Source organism: Danio rerio, chromosome 18 (assembly GCF_049306965.1).
Source record: "Danio rerio strain Tuebingen ecotype United States chromosome 18, GRCz12tu, whole genome shotgun sequence".
In the NCBI taxonomy this organism is placed as follows: Eukaryota; Metazoa; Chordata; class Actinopteri; order Cypriniformes; family Danionidae; genus Danio; species Danio rerio.
The window spans coordinates 51,546,104-51,567,500 of record NC_133193.1 but is presented as its reverse complement, the minus strand read 5'-3'; the positions used below and the strand labels follow the sequence as shown (position 1 = coordinate 51,567,500).

The window sequence follows — 21,397 nt, the reverse complement described above, 5'->3', positions numbered from 1 at the left end:
ATCAAATCTAATAAGCTAAAATCTGCACGCGCTCATTGGTTCTGCATGCACTGCTTGACGTGAATGAGATGAACTGAATTAACAATAATAACTGTGCTGTTCTCACGGGTGCTGTCTGATATTGCACAGATGATATTGACATTTAACTTATTATTTGCATACCTCATCTTAATAGCAGTAACAATCTTTTCATGAGCTGCAATATTAGTTTTATCTCAGTGAATGCATGAACAACAAGAAAAGATGATCTTACCGTCTTTTGCAGCCAGGCGAGGGGACTGGTCAGCGTGAGATGGCGTGTTGTATGATATCGATGAGCTACCTGCAAGACACAAATGGAAAATACATGTTAGGATGATTCAGATTTAGTAACATACTCTCTGCTTTGTTTATTCATTAATTTTCCTTCGGCTTACTCCCTTGTTTATCAGGGGTCACCACAGTAGAATGAACCCAGCATTTGTTTGTTGAGCGTATAATTGTTTGCAATTAATTGTAATATTTGCAAGAGTGAGTAAGTGTGTAAGATATTAAATAATCCTATCCTTGTGGTGATATAAATGCATTTTTCTTTGACAAGGAACAAATCAGCACTGAAAAAGGCACATAAAATTAATTAAAAAACAAAACAAGACAAAGCAAATCAAGCTTTCTACAAATATAAAGATAAATATAAATAAAATATAATTAAAATAACATCTCTTTTATTTTATATATATATATATATATATATATATATATATATATATATATATATATATGTGTGTGTGTGTGTGTGTGTGTGTGTGTGTGTGTGTGTGTGTATAAAATAAAAGAGATATGTTATTTTAATTATATATATATATATATATATATATATATATATATATATATATATATATATATATATATATATATATACAGTTAAAGTAAGAATTATTAGCCCTCCTGTTTCTTTTTTTCCCCATTTTCTGTTTAACGGAGAGCTGATTTTTTCAATGCATTTTGCCTGAGACCCCCTTTCCCCCCTGGGAAATATTGAGAGCCCCCCTTCCACATTTAATGATATTACCACTCATATGAGTTTGCAGTAAGGATGACAAAAAATGTTGTTTTCAAACAAACGGTATGTTTATTACTATATCTAGATTTGTTTATGCACAAATAAAAGGCTAATGTAAAATATAAAAGCACAACATCAGCAGGCCATTTGTAACTGAAAAACAAATGGGGGTGCTTCTGTGTTTCAAGGTTGCAAGGCGACTACCGTTTTCTCAGAGGATGATAAGCTGACAAACATTTCTGTCGCTTTGATACAAGTTTTATTTACGGAGAAAAGCACAAAGCACTGCAGTGTTGGTGCGTTCTGTGTTTGTCTGAGAAAACTAATCTTATCGAAATGTGAATATTCCACACAAGCTGAAGCTGATTGGTCAATTTTTGTCACGTGACTTGCAGTGCACTCGTGGTCCGGCATTCATTGGTGCGAGCACGTTATCACGCAAGCCGCGCACCTCCATTGGAAACAACAAACTTGTGCAAACTCTAAAAATACGCGATATGTGAACGACCCCTAAAAGGCCGCCGTCATTTGTGATCTCCGTCGGTTGATCTTCTTGCACAGACATGATGGATTCACCTGATTGAGTCCCTCCTCTTCGCGCTCGCCGGCTGCCTGCTCGCCTCCGAGTGGAGGGCTTTCCTGATGCAACCAGTTTGTCAGCTTAGCTCACAGCGTTGCGTCGGCGAAGCGGAGAATAAGGGCGAGAACGCGGCGGGATCCAAAAACGCAGTCGAAATCGAAGACGAGGGCTTTTGCTTTTTTTTTTTTTCTGGACGGCTTTTTGCGAACCGTCGCTCGGGTTTAGGGAAGGAGGAAGAGGAGGGCGGCCGAGTCGGCCGATCCGGCTGCTTTTCGCGAGAAAACGGCGCGGGCGCGAACAGCGCACGCTCCCGATAGCCGCCCGAGACGCGAAAAAGTGTGCACAGCGACCTCTCGCGGATCCGCGAAAACAAAAACCGTTCGAATACGTACCTCCCGGGATGTAAATCGCGGTCCGCAGAAACGTCCGCAGGGCTTTGTTTCCACAATGAGCCCGGGTTGCCTTTTCCCCTTGGCAAAGAAACTTTCTAAAGACGTCTGTTGCTTACTCACTTTGCTGCTTGTGGGTCAAATTTGGGCGCTCAAGTGACCCGAGATGTAAGCGAGAAAATACGATCATTTTTCAAGAGTTTTCAAAATAAATAATCATTCAGACTCAGATAATAATAAAACCAAAATAATTAATGATTTCTTGTGCAGCTTGGTACCAATTAATCCACGGACTGGTGGTTGAGGACCAGTGAGCTAGGGGATAAACTGAACAAGAGCAACATGATCATTCTCCTAATTGTCCACTGCTAAAAAATGTTTTAAATATGACGCGACCCCTCACACAGCTTGCTGAGGCCCCCTTGTGGGCCGGAACCACCCTGTTGGGAATCGCTGCTGTAGACTATCGAAAAAATATATAGCTTAAAGGGGCTAATTATTTTGTCCTTAAAATGGCTTTAAAAAAATTTAAAACTGCTTTTATTCTAGCCAAAATAAAACAAATAAGAGTTTCTACAGAAGAAAAAATATTATCAGACATACTGTGAAAATTTCCTTGCTCTGTTAAACATAATTTAGGAAATAATTAAACAATAATTAAATAATAAAAAAAAATCAAAGGGGGGCATTTATATATATATATATATATATATATATATATATATATATATATATATATATATATATATATATATATATATATATATATAGTTAAGTCTGTTTTTTGTGTACCTGCATAGTAAGGGAATTGGGATGTAAATTAGCATTGTTGCTAATCCGGCACCTGGCTTGTTTACATTTTGTGTTAATGCTAAATGTTTATTCAGTTCCTTGTCACATAATAATCGCAATCCAAACACAATCTCCAGTCTGTTTCCAGTGAGCAGCCCCTGAAGCGCTCTCTTAATTTTAGCTCCTTTAACCCATAAATCAGCTCAAAGGAAAAACTGCGCTAGCAAAAAAACTAGCGGTGGGATTTCAGCAGATGCTAAAGGAGGGATTTTCTGAATGAGCAAGCGGAAGCAATGGAGTTTGGTATCTCTTTGTTCTTTTGAAGGGCTCAGGAGAGATAGTAGTGTGTTTTAATACACGTGCGAGTGTGTGTACACTTTTATGGGGGAGGAGAGCTCATCCAACACATATTTTAACCTCCAGGCCTGTAAACCCCCCTGAGCGCTGCTGCCGAACAGGGCAGGCTTTGTGTGGGGTGTGAATCAAACAAACAAACATAAACCCTGCTGGATAGACAGAGGAATGCCTATAGACAAAAACACAACAATAATATAGAAAATACAGGAGTAACTGATCACTTCGTAATTGATTTTCATGACTAATGTTATTGTGATTCACGTTGCTCCCCTAAAAGATGTTGAACTCCATGCACTTTCATTGTCGCAATCTCTATAACATTACAGCACTGATTTTTTTAAAGCTTGTAACAAGTAATAACTATGTAATTACACTGTAATAAGAAAACTAACAACATATTTTAGATATTTCTTATAACATATAATTAAATAGTTATTAATAAACATTAATAAAAAAATTTATAATCCTATCCTTGTGGTAATATAAATACATTTTTCTTTGACAAGGAACAAATCAGCACTGAAAAAGGCACGTAAAATTAATTCAAAACAAAACAAGACAAAACAAATCAAGCTTTCTACAAATATAAAGATAAATATAAATAAAATATAATTAAAATAACATCTCTATTTTATTATATAAAAAATTAATAAACAGCATATGCGATGAAAACAGCATCTAGAGGAGCTCAGGTTTAATAATGAATCATTTAATAAGCTGATTTATGAATTGCTGTGCAACTTTAGGTCCACTGCAGGATCCAGAGATGCATAAAATCCTGTGGGAGTATTAAGGAAGGTGCTGAAACAACCAACATAAGTGATAATCCACCACAAATGGAGGACAGATCAATAAAAGCTTGAGGAGAGAGAGAGAGAGAGAGAGAGAGAGAGAGAGAGAGAGAGATAGAATAGGCTGTTCATATGCGTATGGTCTGTGTAAACCATCAACGGTCTCTGAATGTCCCAGTCTGAATTATCACTGTGGCCACTCTGTCTCATAACTACAGCCAGACCTGCAGTGCTCAAGGAAACCACTGTGTGTGTGTGTGTGTGTGTGTGTGTGTGTGTGTGTGTGTGTGTGTGTGTGTGTGTGTGTGTCAAAATAATATGGTTCGTTGAGATTATGAGATAAAGAATAAACATATTTAATGCATGTCGGCAATGTGGTGGCATAGTGGGTAGCATGATCACCTCACAGAAAGAAGGTCGCCGGTTCAAGCCCTAGCATCCATCTATCCATCCATTCAAACATCCATCCAATGCAGTAATTCCATCCATACATTCATTCATTCATTTTCCTGTCGGCTTAGTCCCTTTATTAATCCGGGGTCGCCACAGCGGAATGAACCGCCAACTTATCCAGCAAGTTTTTACGCAGCAGATGCCCTTCCAGCTGCAACCCATCTCTGGGAAATCCATTCAAACATCCATACAATATTTCTATCGATTCATTGACCCAGTCATTTCATCTATCCTTCTATCCATCCATCTAATTGTTCTATTAGTTCATCTCCCCGATCCTCTTTTATCATCCATCCATCCATCCATCCATCCATTAAACCAATCTTTCTATCAGTTCATCAAATTCAGTCATTCCATCCATGCATGCATCATTTCATCCATCCATCAATCCATCCATCCAATCTTTATATCGAAGCATTGACCCAGTCATTCCTTCCATACATCCATACATCCAAACATCTATGCATCCATCCATCAATCCAAACATCCATCCATCCATCTATATATCTATCTAATCTTTTTTATCATTTCATCAATTCAGTAATTCCATCTATATATCCATCCAATCTTTCTATTCCATCCATCCATCTATCACTCCTCCATCCATTTAAACTTTATAGCGAAGCATTGACCTAGTCATTCCTTCCATTCATCCTTCCATCCATCCATCCATTTAAACCTCCATCTAAACATCCATCCATCCACACATCCATCCATCCATCCATCCATTTAAACATCCATCTAAACATCCATCCATCCACCCACTCATCCACACATTCATCCATCCATCCATCAATCCAAACATCCATCCATCCATCCATCTATACATCTATCTAATCTTTTTTATCATTTCATCAATTCAGTAATTCCATCTATATATCCATCCAATCTTTCTATTGATTCACTGACCCAGACATTCCATCCATCCATCCATTCATCTAATCTTTATATAGGTTCATCAATCCAGTTATTTCATCCATCCATGCATCCATCCTTCCATCCATCCATTTAAACATCCATCTAAACATCCATCCATCCACACATTCATTCATCCATCCATCCATCCTTCCATCCATCCATTTAAAAATCCATCTAAACATCCATCCATCCACACGTTCATTCATCCATCCATCCATCCTTCCATCCATCCATTTAAACATCCATCTAAACATCCATCCATCCACACATTCATCCATCCATCAATCCAAACATCCATCCATCCATCCTTCCATGCATTCATCTATCTAATCTTTTTTATCATTTCATCAATTCAGTAATTCCATCTATATATCCATCCAATCTTTCTATTGATTCACTGACCCAGACATTCCATCCATCCATTCATCCATTCATCTAATCTTTCTATAGGTTCATCAATCCAGTTATTTCATCCATCCATGCATCCATCCTTCCATCCATCCATTTAAACATCCATCTAAACATCCATCCATCCACACATTCATTCATCCATCCATCCATCCTTCCATCCATCCATTTAAACATCCATCTAAACATCCATCCATCCACACATTCATTCATCCATCCATCCATCCTTCCATCCATCCATTTAAACATCCATCTAAACATCCATCCATCCACACATTCATCCATCCATCCATCCTTCCATCCATCCATTTAAACATCCATCTAAACATCCATCCATCCACACATTCATCCATCCATCAATCCAAACATCCATCCATCCATCCTTCCATGCATTCATCTATCTAATCTTTTTTATCATTTCATCAATTCAGTAATTCCATCTATATATCCATCCAATCTTTCTATTGATTAAGTGACCCAGACATTCCATCCATACATTCATCCATTCATCTAATCTTTATATAGGTTCATCAATACAGTTGTTTCATCCATCCATGCATTCAACCAGTCTTTCAATTCATCAATTTAATCATTCCATGCAACCATCAATCTAACCATCCAAACACCCATCCATCCATCCATCCATCCATCCATCCATCCATCCATCCATCTATCCAAACAACAATCCATCCATTAATCTAATATTTTTTATCAGTCCATCAATTCAGTAATTCAATCCATTTATCCAATCTTTCTCTCAGTTCATCAATTCAGTCATTCCATCCATCCATCTATCTATCCATCCATTCATCCATCCATCCATCCAATCTTTTAATCAGTTCATTGATTCAGCCATCCCTTCATCCCTCCATTAAATCCATCTGTTTTAAATAGTTTCAGCCTCAGAATTTATTTTGCCGCATCAGTTACATCAGACACATTTTAAGCCCTCAAAATAATTTCAGTCCGATCAATAAAAACACCAAACTACTGCATTCAATTCAACAAGAGCATTCAAATTCATCCCTGACGCTTTTCAATATACATAGACTCTAAAAACAAACTGTAAATGTGTGTTTCTTCCAATCTAACTTCTCCAACACACACACACACACATGCACACTCATCAGTGTAGATAAAGGCAGCAGCTCAGCTCCGCTCCCCTCCTGCAATGAAATTCCAACAAATTCTCAAATTGCAGGCAAATTGAAAGCACATTGGCGAGTGGGCGGCAATCGCTAATAAAATCTCAATAACTGACCAACAGCAAAGTCAAAACAAAGCCTCCTACAGACCCTGAGCTCCAGCGGCAGCAGGCCTGTTACGATGCATGTGTTGTGTGTACAGCATTTGTGTACAGTATGATTCAGCGTTGGCCTGTGTATATGCTTAATGACACACAGGAATGTTAATCAGACTCTATGTAAACAGCCCAGCATGTACGCAGATGTGTATGAAGCGATTACGTTGAGGACTGTCACAATGGCGGGATGAGGGATGCAGGAGTGTATGCGTGTGTTTGGGGATCCAGACCCAGTATTGTGGCTTTATTGTGGATGTCTGAGGCTGTGTTTGTTTGTGTTGCCTGAGGAAAAGGATCATCTTTGGTTTCAGGCTCTGAGCCCCGGGGTGCAAAGGAAAGCACCCGGATAAACATATGGTTCGATGTACATGTACACACAATCCCACATGTAAACTGCATAACACAGGGCCTTCCTAAAGCAACAGCTCGACCAAAAAATGCGCTGTCGTCATTTTTAAGCCTGTATATAAGATTTTAATGTTTCATTTTAATGGTGAAGACGTGTTAGCTGGTCAACAGACCCCTTACACTGAAAATCAGAAATCGAAAAGTTTTGTTTGATTCAACAATTTATTCATTCATTCATTTTCTTTTCGGCTTAGTCCCTTTATTAATCTGGGGTCGCGACAGCGGAATGAACCACCTCAACAGTTTAGCAGTTGTATAAATTTATGTATACATTAATAATCAGTTATGTTAACACAGTTATTTGTTTATTTTTTTACATTTACGTTTTTTATTACACATTTATTTTTTATTTTTTGTATATATTCATATATTTAAATATATCTAAATGTCACTGTTATTAATCACAATATAATATTATATTATATTCAACAACATACTATATATACTTTTCAGAGATTTTGCTCTATATTGACATGATATCATCACACAGTTGCTGCAGATTTGTCGGCTGCACATCCATGATGTGAATCTCCCATTCCACCACATCTCAAAGCTGCTCTATTGGATTGAGCTCTGGTGACTGTGGAGGCCATTTGAGTACAGTGAACTCATTATCATGTTCAAGAAACCAGTCTGAGATGATTGAGCTTTATGACATGGTGTGTTATCCTGCTGGAAGTAGCCATCAGAAGATGGAGACACTGTTGTCATAAAGGGATGGACATGGTCAGCAGCAATACTCGGGTAGGCTGTGGTGTTGACACGATGCTCAATTGGTACTGATGAGCCCAAAGTGTGCCAAGATAATATCCCCACACCATTACACCACCACCAGCAGCCTGAACCGCTGATACAAGGCAGGATGGATCCATGCTTTCATGATGTTGAGGCCAAATTCTGATCTGACCATCCGAATGTGTCAGCAGAAATGGAGACTCATCAGAGCAGGCAACGTTTCTCCAATCTTCTATTGTCCAGTTTTGGTGAGTCTGTGTGAATTGTAGCCTCAGTTTCCTGTTCTTAGCTGACAGGAGCGGCACCCGGTGTGCTCTTCTGCTGCTGTAGCCCATCTGCTTCAAGGTTGGACGTGTTGTGTGTTCAGAGATGCTCTTCTGCAGAGCTCGGTTGTAACGAGTGCTTATTTGAGTTACTGTTGCCTTTCTATCAGCTGGAACCAGTCTGGCCATTCTCCTCTGACCTCTGACATCAACAAGGCATTTGCGCCCACAGAACTGCCGCTCACTGGATATTTCCTCTATATCAGACCATTCTCTGTAAAGCCTATAGAGATATATACATGCCTAAATACATTGAGTTACTGCCATGTCATTGGCTTTAATTTGTGTTAACGGACAGTTGGACAGGTGTACCTAATAAAGTGACCGGTGTGTGTGTGCGTGCGTATATATATATATATATATATATATATATATATATATATATATATATATATATATATATATATATATATATAATTACTATTTTTACTTTAATTGTTATGCAGACTAATATATTTTTGAGAGAATAATATGTTGACCAATAAATTAATTTGAACTGTTGGATAAAAATAAATAAATAAATAATTAAACACATAGCTTTTATTCATACTATTATGTATATTTATTAGTTTTAATATAATTATATGTATTTATTATATGTATTAATTTAGCATATTAGCATTATTTCATCGTAAGGAGCTTGATAAATTCATTCATTCATTTTCTTTTCTTAGTGCCTTTATTAATCTGGGGTCGCCACAGCGGAATGAACCTCCAACTTATCCAATATATGTTTTTACACAGCAGATGCCTTTCTAGCTGCAACCCGTCACTGGGAAGCAACCATACACACTCATTCACACAAATACACTACAGACAGTTAAGCTTTCCCAATTCACCTATACCAAATGACTGTGGGGGAAACCGGAGCACCCAGAGGAAACTCACTCCAACACTGAGAGAACATGCAAACTCCACACAGAAATGCCAACTGACCCAACTGGGGCTTGAACTAGTGACCTACCTGCTGTGTGGTGATTGTGCTACCTACTGCGCCACCGTGCTGCCCCAACATGATAAATATACGGTAAAAAAAAGTTTATATAATAAATAAAACCAGACAGGTTTATTATGCATGCTTTCCATACAGCAGAGTTCCAGCTTTTTAATAACACGCGGGTGAGGAAATAATGTCAGAAGTTTCATTTTTGGGGTGAACTTTATCTTTAGAGTCACAAAAAGGTAAAAAAGATCCCGAATTTCTTTTGGCTGGGCGCAAGTAGCCTCTGGTGCACGGGACAAGACCATCTCCCTTATTATTATTTGATTTTCACTCGGGACGCCTTCCAAGGCAATACAAATGGTGGAGTGGAGGATTACCGACGTTTTCTTCTGTTTCCAAAACACACAGGCTAAATCAAAGAAAGAGCGGAAGGCAGATCCACAATGCCCAGCGCGTAAGCTCTGGCTCAGTCCCGGGGCAATCGTCCCTAATGAAAACTCAAAACCCAGTCCTGCTCAAAAAAAAAACAAAAAAAAAAAAAACACCTGACAGCTCACAGACTCTGCCCTACAGCTCACAATGAGGCTCTGTTATACTGCGAGTCTGTATGCAGGCCCACAGCCTGGCCACCAGCACAAAACCGTTGACACCCACGGAATAAAGTTCCCATTACCTCACAGCACAATCCATCACCAATTTCTTTTTTTGTTTTTTTTAAGGAGGCCCGTTTTTAACCGCTCAGCCATGTTGGACTCCACCCGTCTCAGAAGTGAAATGCTGCTTTACATTTACATTTACATTTAGTCACTTAGCAGACGCTTTTATCCAAAGCGACTTACAAATGAGGAAAGGAAGTAATTTACACAACTATAAGAGCAACAATGAATAAGTGCTGTAGGCAAGTTTCAGGTGTGTAAAGTGTAAAACATTAGTCTTTATTTATTTATTTATTTATTATTTTTGTTTTTTGTAGTACAGTTAGCGGTGGAGCCAGAGAGACAATTGCAGATTAGGAAGGGAAGTTTAGACTAAATAGTTGAGTTTTTAGTCGTTTCTTGAAGACAGCGAGTGACTCTGCTGTTCTGATGCAGTTAGGGAGTTCATTCCACCAACTGGGCAGATTGAATGTGAGAGTTCGGGAAAGTCATTTCTTCCCTCTTTGGGTTGGAACCACGAGGCGACGTTCATTCACAGAACGCAAGTTTCTGGAGGGCACATACATCTGCAGAAGTGAGAGCAGATAAGAAGGAGCAAAGCCAGAAGTCGCTTTGTAAGCAAACATCAGAGCTTTGAATTTGATGCGAGCAGCAACTGGCAGCCAGTGCAAACGGATGAGCAGCGGAGTGACATGTGCTCTTTTAGCTTCATTAAAGACCACTCGTGCTGCTGCGTTCTGAAGCAGATGAAGAGGTTTGATAGAGTTAGCTGGGAGCTCGGCTAGTCGAGAGTTGCAATAGTCCAGTCTGGAGAGAACAAGAGCTTGAACAAGGAGTTGAGCTGCATGTTCAGATAGGAAGGGTCGGACCTTTCTGATGTTATAGAGTGCGAATCTGCAAGATTGAGCAGTTCTAGAGATGTGGTCAGAAGAATTTAGTTGGATCATCAATCGTTACTCCATGGCTTTTCACCATTTTGGATGAAGTAATGGTTGCCCCATCCATCTGGATTGATCCAGATCTCTTTAAATGAGATCTATTGTGAACAGTGTGTGAATACAGCCAGCCTCTAATGGTAAAAATTAATTCATTCGATTTTTTTTATAATCAAAACAGTCTGCAGAAACACTTTGATTAGCATTCTCCCTTGGTACATGTCATCAGAAGGGAAAGCCCCGCCCACTCCTGACATCATCTATCCCACATTTGCATAAACAGTCCTGAGTGAGAAGCAGTTGTCGATCATTAGAGTTTAAAGCTGCTGAAGATGAATGCAGGGATTATACATACGGAGTTGTGCTTTAATTTAGTGCTAAAGTAGTTAATTAACATTATTAATTAACAGGGTGTCACAGTGGTTAGCACTGTGGCCTGACAGCATGAAGGTTGCTGGTTCGAGTACCAGCTGGACCAGTTGGCATTTCTGTGTGGAGTTTGCATGTTCTCCCCGTGTTGGCATGGGTTTCCTTCGGGTGCTCCGGTTTCCCCCACAGTCCAAACACATGTGCTATAGGGGAATTGAATAAACTATGGCCATAGTGTATGTGTGTGAATAAGGGTGTATGGGTGTTTTCCAGTACTGGGTTGCAGCTGGAAGGCCATTTGCTGCGTAAAACATATGCTGGAATAGTTGACAGTTCATTCCGCTGTTCATCCCACATATTAGGAACATACATCTTGTAAAAAAGGGGTATAATAGGTCTACTTTAAATGTTTGGATAGGCCAGATGGTCTCGCCAGCCCTGCTTCTGTTTACTGATGCATTTCTGATGCAAACAAAGCACACAGATGCGACGTGTCCTCTACACGTTTTGCTTATAGATGCCAATGATGTATTCAAGTGGACTTTTCTTTTTTTTTTTTGCCAAAGCTGATGGATTCTTGGCAAAACATTCAGGGAAAATAATATAAGAAATCCTTTGGAAGAGAAATGGGGCAAGACGTCTCTGTTGTAAATTAGGGATAAACTTTGCGTATGCCAGAGAGAAGAGTCTGAAGCGGCAAATGCAAAATACAAACAGTTTATTCACTCAATAAAATCACTTTTGCTTGAAGGGCATCCGCTGTGTAAAACATTTGCTGGATAAGTTGGCGGTTCATTCCGCTGTGGCAACCCCAGATTAATAAAGAGACTAAGCCGAAAAGAAATGAATGAATAACTATCCATTTTTGCTCAATGAACTACTTGTTGTTGCTTATTAATAGTTATTATGATAGTAGGTTGGGGTTAGATATTGGGAAGATACAGTAAAGATGTAGAATACAATCATACTAATATTTGTACTAATAAGCAGTTAATATATAATTAAGCAGGTAATGAGCCACTAGTAACTAGTTAATACTCAATTAATGTGTACTTCAATTAAAATTGTTACACTTATTAGCTCTGGTTTTACAGCCAACAAGAGTTTAAAGGGATAGTTCACCCACAAATAAAAATGTACTCAAATTACTCAATTTTAAGTTGCTCCAAAACCTTTATAAATAATAATAAAACACACACACACACACACACACACACACACACACACACACACACACACACACACACACACACACACACACACACACACACACACACAAAAGAAGATATTTTGAAGAATGTTGTAAACTGATCTCTGTAGTGTTTACGGGTTTCCAACATTCTTCAAAATATCTTCTTTATTGCTCAGCAGAAAGTAGAAACTCATATATAGGTGTGTCCCAAGCAGAGGGTGGGTAGATGATGACAGACTTTTCATTTTTGGGTGAACTATCCATTTAAGTTTCCACTGGGTTAAGTGTAAAACTGGGTAAAACTGTCCAACGTCACCACAAGCATTTTAATGGGAGGACTACAGCAGTGAGCTGATCTTCTGCGGTTTCATTTATTGAAGCATTATTTATTTTCAGAGCAAGCAAGTCATACTTTCTGTAATATTAGTAGCACCAATAAGCAGTTAGTTATAAACACCCAAAATTCAACAACTGATGTATTTATTTATTTATTTATTTATTTGTCTGTCTGTCTGTCTGTCTGTCTGTCTGTCTGTCTGTCTGTCTGTCTGTCTGTCTGTCTGTCTGTCTGTCTGTCTGTCTGTCTGTCTGTCTGTCTGTCTGTCTGTCTGTCTGTCTGTCTGTCTGTCTGTCTGTCTGTCTGTCTGTCTGTCTGTCTATCTATCTATCTATCTATCTATCTATCTATATATCTATTTATTTATTTATTTGTATATGTATTTATCTATTTATTTATGTATGCATGTATTTATTTATCTATCTATTTATTTATTTGTGTATTTATTTATTAATTAATCAATTAATTAACTTATTTATTTATTTATTTATTTATTTATTTATTTATTTATTTATTTATGCATGTATTAATTTTATTTATTTATTTATCCACCTGTTTATCTGTTTATGCATACATGCATGCATGTATGTATGTATGTATGTATGTATTTAATTATTTATTTATCTATCTATTTATTCTTATTTATTTATTTATTTATTCACTTATCTATTTATTTATTTGTGTATTTATTTATTTATTTATTTGTATATATATTTATCTTTTTATTTATTTGTATATGTATTGATCTATTTATTTATGTATGCATGTACTTATTTATTTATCTATCTATCTATTTATTTATTTGTGTATTTATTTATTTATTTTATTTATCTATCTGTTTATCTGTTTATGTATGTATGTATGTATGTATGTATGTATGTATTTATTGATTGTAAAAGTAATTTAATAATAGGCAGGTAATAAACCAGTACACTGTAAAAAAAAAATCTGTTAATTAGGTGTTTTCTATTTATTTACGGTAGTGAATTGCGTTATGGGATGTTGATCTCTGCTCTGTTGACTTTCTATTTTAAAAAATTCAACTCTACAGTTTAACAAAGTGACATTATTGACATTTTAGTAGTTTGAGATAATATAATGTCTAAGAAATAATAACACAGAGAAATACGTCCGTAAAATAGCAGAAAATGTACTGACAGTTTATTACAAGGTTTCTGTAGCATAATAGACAACATCAACCCAGACAATATAGCACTGCAAACTACTAAAAATGATCAGAAAAGTCACTTTTTAGAACTTTTTGATATTAAAAGTTATTGAAAGAAAGATCCCATAATGCAATTCAACAGCATAAATAAACAATTACATTACAGACATTGTTTACAGTGTTGTTAATAATGGAAACTCAGGGTTACTTAAACTAAAGTGTTAGCCAAGATTTAGCTTATACATAGTTGACAGTGAGTGGATTTCCACCAAAAGCTGATGGATTCTTGCCAACACATGCAGGGGAAATAATATAAGAAATCCCTTGGAAGAGAAATAGGACAAGATGCCTCTGTTGTAAATTAGGGATAAACTTGACCATGCAACAGACCCGAGGACATGCACCTGGGCTTCATCTCTGTAAGTCTGAGCCCACGGCGGGACGGGACGCTCGCTTAAAATCAAAATCATCGCAAATCTGCCAAACCAAACGCAGTCGAGCAGGTGGAGCAAGACAGGAGCACGGGGATAATAAAAAGTCAGCATAATGTGCAAAGCACCACTGAAATCAGAATTATTAATATATATATATATATATATATATATATATATATATATATATATATATATATATATATATATATATATATATATATATATATATATATATATATTTCTCCAATTTCTGTTTTATGAAAAGATTTTCCCAACACATTTCTACACATAATAGTTTTATTAACTCATATCTAATAATTTATTTTCTCTTTGCCATGATGACAGCACATAATATTAGACTAGATATTCTTCAAGACACTTCTATACAGCTTAAAGTGACATACAAAGGCTCAATTGGGTTAATTAGGGTAAAGTTAGAGCAATTAGGCAAGCCATTATATAAAGATGGTTTGTTCTGTAGACTATCTAAAACAAATATTGATTAAGGGGGCTAATAATATTGACCTTAAAATTCAGATGATTTAAAACCGTTTTTATTGTAGCTGAAATAAAACAAATAAGACTTTCTCCAGAAGAAAAGATCTCTCGCATGGACGGTCATGCATTAAACAGTCACAACTGTTTCCAAATGTTTTACTGATGTGGCAAAATTCATACAAGCTCTTCTATATGCTTTAGGAACAATTTATTGGTCAGTTGCTCGTAAATAGTCATAAAACATAAACAGGGGTGCGTTTCCCAAACAACGACGTAACTCGTGGCTGAATTATCATTGTACGATGCATCGTTTTGGAAAAGAACGATGTAGTGAAGAGTGTTTCCCAAAACGCATAGTTTCTCTGTCGCAGATCCATTGTTATAACGTAAAACGCCTATAATGATGCTCTAAATGGGGTGGAGGAACAACCTCTTTAGAGACCAACCCCATCATTTCTTTGTGCAAATTATATTCTTTTATTCGCACACGCATTAAAAAAAATAAATAATCCAATATTAGTTTTGCTAAAAACATGCACTGGCTTTCCATATTAATAAATATATTAATATATATATATATATATATATATATATATATATATATATATATATATATATATATATATATATATATATATATATATATACATATATATATATATATATATAGGGTCTGTGTTTTCTTTACAGATATTATTGAGAACATTACATATTCTATTCTAAAACATAAAATCACTTACAAAAGCTATCACATATTCTAATATCATATATAAATCGCATAAATAATAAATGAATGAATAAATAAATAAATAAATAAATAAATAAATAAATAAATGAATAAATAAATAAATAAATAAATAATGAGGCTATTTATTAAGAAATAAAATATATATTTATTATTTAAAAAATCCTACTTTAATAATAATTTTAATGATGATGATGATGATGATAAAGATTATTATTATTATTATTATTATTATTATTATTATTATTATTATTATTATTAAGTAGGATATTGTTTTATTTTAGAAAAGTCTACTTTTACAATTTGACATATGCAAACCACTGCACAAATCTTCTAACCAGCAGGTCATGTACAGTACAGATACTTCATAAGCAATTCACTATAAATTAAAAGCATTAACGTATGCTGTGTTTTTTGCTTTCACAAGTTTTGGAGACGTAACATAAATTCCACTTTTAAATAATAGGTCACCCATAGCTTTTGTCATGAGGCTGTGTTCAAAATGACATCAATGTTTTTAAAGTGCACTACGAAGGGAGCGCAATTGTAAACATGAAGATCGCTAAAGCTGAACTGTAAAAAATACTTTGAAAGCAACTTACACGCAAGAGAGATGACCTTAATGCTTTTTTATTTTTAATTATTCCATATTTAAATGTCAGAATGTTCTAAATAAATAGGGCATAGGGGGATAAGTGGGAATAGAACAAAGCCAGGAACTATGTTTCTAACTACAGCTGCAGAGGTGTAGTTGCAAATGCACAAATTTGCAACGCAGTTTGCGAATGTTCGTTGTAGCGACGTGATTTGGGAAACGGCAAATCAACAAACTATGTTTGTAACGATGGAACTTGCAACGGTAATAATAGTTTTGGGAAACATAAAATGCAATGTTCTCAATAATATTTGTAAAGAAAACATAATTAATATGGAAAGTGAGTGCATGTTTTTAGAAAAACTAATATTGGATTATATTTTTAAATGTGTGTGCGGGTAAAACAACATAATTTGCACAAAGAAATGATGGGGTTCTTCTCTAAAGAAGTAGTTCCTCCACCCCGTTTAGAGCATCATAATGGGCGTTTTACGTTATAACAATGGAGCTGCGACAAAGAAACTACAGGTTTTGGGAAACACTCTTCACTACATCGTTCTTTTCCCAAACGATGCATCGTACTATGATAGTTCAGCCGCGAGTTACGTCGTTGTTTGGGAAACGCACCCCAGAAACAATATCATCTGTCTAATATTTATTCATTCATTTTCCTTCGGCTTAGTCCCTTTTTTATCAAGGGTCGCCACAGCAGAATGAACTGCCAACTATTCCAGCATATCTTTTACACAGTAGAAACCCATCCAGCCGCAACCCAGTACTGGGAAACACCCATTCACACTCAACACTCACACAATTTAGTTTATTCAATTCCCCAATAGCACATGTGTTTGGACTGTGGGGGAAACCGAAGCACCCGGAGGAAACCCACTCCAACATGGGGAGAACATGCAAACTCCACAAGGAAATGCCAACTGACTCAGACGGGACACAAACCAGCAACCTTCCTGCTGTGAGGCAACAGTGCTAACCACTGAGCCACCTTTCTAATATCACTTTGCGAATTTTGTTTTATGCAAATATTAAAATACGATGTCACATCTGTGATAGACAACAACAAAAATCTAATATTAAAGCTTCAGTACTGTTGAGTGCATTCTGATGTCGTCACAAAACCACAAATACAAGAGTCGCAAAAAGCAAAATTCCACCTCAGCCCATGCGAAATGGATTAACAGAGGTGTCGGACTTACTTTCCCTGAGGTAATTGAGATGTGAGAGCAGGACCTCGGTGTTATAAACGCTGGTGAGTCTCAGGAAGTCGTCTTTGCTCATCTTGCAGAGCTCTTTTCCATCTGTGCTGTGAAACATGGCCGTGTCGATCTCCTGAAGACCGTACTCCTTAATGGCCCAGTCTAACCACTGCCGCACGTGATCCGGAGACCACAGAGACGGGTCTGAAACAGAAAGCGCAACATTGGGTTTACAGACAGCACATAAGCTATTTCTATTGGGTTAAGTGTAAATAATAACTGTTCACTAACCAGGGTCTCTGCAAGTTAAATTTAAGACTTTAAGACATTTTTAAGACCATTATGAATGAAATTTTAGACTCATGATAGACTAAACGCTGAGAAATTTATTTTTCAACATTTTTTCAAGATTTTATTTGCCCACACACACACACATTATATATATATATATATATATATATATATATATATATATATATATATATATATATATATATATATATATATATATATATATATATATATATATATATATATATATATATATATATATGTTGTTGAAATGAGAATTATTAGCCCCCTTTTAATTTTTTTTCTTTTTTAAATATTTCCAAAATGATGTTTAACAGAGAAAGGAAATTTTTACAGTATGTCTGATAATATTTTGTCTTCAGGAGAAAGTCTTATTTTTTTTATTTCAGCTAGAATAAAAGCAGTTTTAATTTATTTAAAAAACTATTTTGGGACAAAATTATTAGCCCCTTTAAGCTAATTTTTCTTTTTAACTTAATTAAGCCTTTAAATGTCACTTTAAACTGCATAGAAGTGTCTTGAAAAATATTAAGTAAAATATTATTTACTGTTATCATATTAAAAATAAAATAAATCAGTTATTAGTATAGGTTTCTAAAACTATTATGCTTAGAAATGTGCTGAAACAATCTTCCCTCCATTAAACAGAAATTTGGGAAAAAAATAAACAGCGGCGCTAATAAGTCAGAGGGCCTAATAATTCTGACTTCAACTGTATATATATATATATATATATATATATATATGTATAGAGAGAGAGAGAGAGATAGATAGATAGATAGATAGATAGATAGATAGATAGATAGACAGACAGACAGACAGACAGACAGACAGACAGACAGACAGACAGACAGACAGACAGACAGACAGACAGACAGACAGACAGACAGATAGATAGATAGATAGATAGATAGATAGATAGATAGATAGATAGATAGATAAAATAATTAAATATGTACTTTGAAAAGTACAAAACAAATACTATAAATTAGTGAATATTGCATTAATCAGTCAAAGTCAACTTTATTGTCAATTCAGCCACATGTACAAGACATATAGAGAATCGAAATTGCGTTACTCTCAGACCCAAGGTGCCTAACATTAATATAAAAAAGTAGAGTTTTAAGAAAAAGAAAATTAACAGTATATACATTGTGCATAAAATGTGGTCTAAAAAATATACATAGGTAATAAAATTTGTAAACAATACAATGACATTAAGGGCATTTAATGTAGCAATAACATGTTAACATTGCAAATATTTGTCATATTTACTCTTTTTTTCATTTATTTTTTAAATTCACTTCATTAACAAGCAGTTTCTTTTCGTTTGGAAAAAACATATATACTCTGTATATATTTGTGTTTAATTGTCTATGCATATATATATATACATATATATATATATATATATATATATATATATATATATATATATATATATATATATATATATATATATATATATATATATATATATAAATAAAAATAATAAATAGACTTTCAATGCATTACAAGGAAAAGTACTGATTGCAGGGTAGTAGTAGATTTAGTAGATTAATAGTAGTAGTAGATTTAGATTTTAGTAAATATTTAATTTGCATAATTAATATATTCATGTCTTCTATTTTCAACTTTAGATCATCACTGATAAAAAAAAACCCCAAACAATAAACGAAACAGGACAGTAATTATTAATTAATAATAGTTTACACACTTATAGTAGAATTGACATTTATTTATTTTTAATACAGCATTCGAATTCTCATTTAAACATACTTATGCAGTATTCACCTGCGGGGACGATGACTCTCCTCTCATTGGTCGTCATGTTTGGAGGCGGAGCACATTTCTCATCCATGTAGCCAGTATAGTTCATCTGAGACGCTTCGGTCCCGCCCACCATTTTATTGCATTTCCCCACGCTGCAGTCCACCGGCGACTCTCTGCAGGACGATGGAGGGACAGAGGGAAGAACTATTGCCTACTGATGTTTATTTCAGACTCAACAGCTCTTATAACACCACAACAGCAAATGCAGAACGGATTTAAAGCTAAAATTTGTGCATTAACCCTTGTGTACTGTTCAAATTGACTACCGGCTCTGAGGGAATGCACTGTGCAGTATATACCTGGATCCATTGATGTGGTCATACTCTCGCTTGACGTTCACCCGCACCGGCTGATTAATCCACTCTTGCTGAGGGGGAATGGGGTTGATTTTGTGCGTCTGGCCGTAATCCTGAGTCCCGGACGCAGTCATGTCTGTCTTGGGTAAAGGAGCAGCAGCGGCGTATGGAGGCTCGAACAGAGACTGGTCTTCACTCACCACTGACAGCGCCTCCTGCAAAAAAAAAAAACACAGCACTCACTACGTTTACATGGACATCAGTAATCAAATAATTTGCCTTAATCTGAATAAGACAAAAATAATAAGATTAAGGCGTCTACATGAGCTGAAAGTTCCTGTTTTACATACAAGCATGACAAACTCACATTAAAGTCAGTGCTCTTGATAATGTGCATTTCTTACAGAATTCTCAGCGTAGTCATCGTTTCATGCTCGCACCAAAAATGTGCTCTCCAGCTTGAAATGTAAACGTACTCACTGTTTCAAATTACATTGACTAATGATGCTCGGCGCAATCAGAATTAAGCTGCACACATTATTAAGATGTTGCTTTGCTTAAGGCCAGTTTGGAGCCACAGATGCAAATATCGCAATTGATTGCATACACACACAACCACAGCCAGCTGAAAAAAATGGCTAAAAGTCAACATGAAATGCAGTTTGGTAACGCTTTACACACTCAAAAAATGACTCAAACTACATGATTATGGGGAGCAGCTTAGTTGTTATATGATCAATCCACTTAAATTTATAAAAAAATAAAAAATAAAAAAAAAACGATTAGGGTAATTGAATTAATTTGTGTTTGGACAACATGAAGGACTTATGTGGAAACCAGCATTTATACAGTGTTCTTTACAATGCTCAAAAACGAGCAGTTGCAATGTCACTTTTTTTGCGATGTTCAATGCACTCTACAGATTAAAAGCTAAAAATAATGTAAGAAGAAATTTTTCTAAAAAAAAAAGTCAAAATACATTTAAAAAACTATTTCAGCGTTTTACAATACAATAAATGAATAAATAAACAAATAATAATAACAATAATCGTAATATTATCATTGGTATTAGTATTATATATACATATTTACATTTACATATACATACACACACACACACACACACACACATATATATATATGTATATATTTATACATACAGTTGAAGACAGAATTATTAGCCCCCCTGAATGATTAGCGCCCCTGTTTATTTTTTTCTCCAATTTTTGTTTAATGGAGGGAAGATTGTTTCAGCCAATTTTCTAAGCATAATAGTTTTAATAACTCACCTCTAATAACTGATTTATTTTATCTGTGCCATGATGACAGTAAATAATATTTTATTTGATATTTTTCAGATACTTCTATACAGCT

General features: G+C 35.6%; 1 protein-coding gene across 17 annotated transcripts in view; it reads right to left on the bottom strand.

Annotated features, from left to right (window-relative positions):
* The window catches only part of fli1 (Fli-1 proto-oncogene, ETS transcription factor), a 70,931-nt gene that overhangs the window by 21,246 nt on the left and 28,288 nt on the right, over window positions 1-21,397 (bottom strand). For 9 of the 17 annotated variants that reach the window (XM_073928888.1, XM_073928890.1, XM_073928891.1 and 6 more), the window contains 4 exon segments: window positions 20,027-20,238; window positions 19,689-19,840; window positions 17,583-17,786; window positions 254-322 (listed from right to left, as the gene is read on the bottom strand). In XM_073928888.1, coding sequence (XP_073784989.1) covers window positions 254-322; window positions 17,583-17,786; window positions 19,689-19,840; window positions 20,027-20,238 — 637 coding nt within the window. 17 annotated transcript variants of the gene reach the window in all.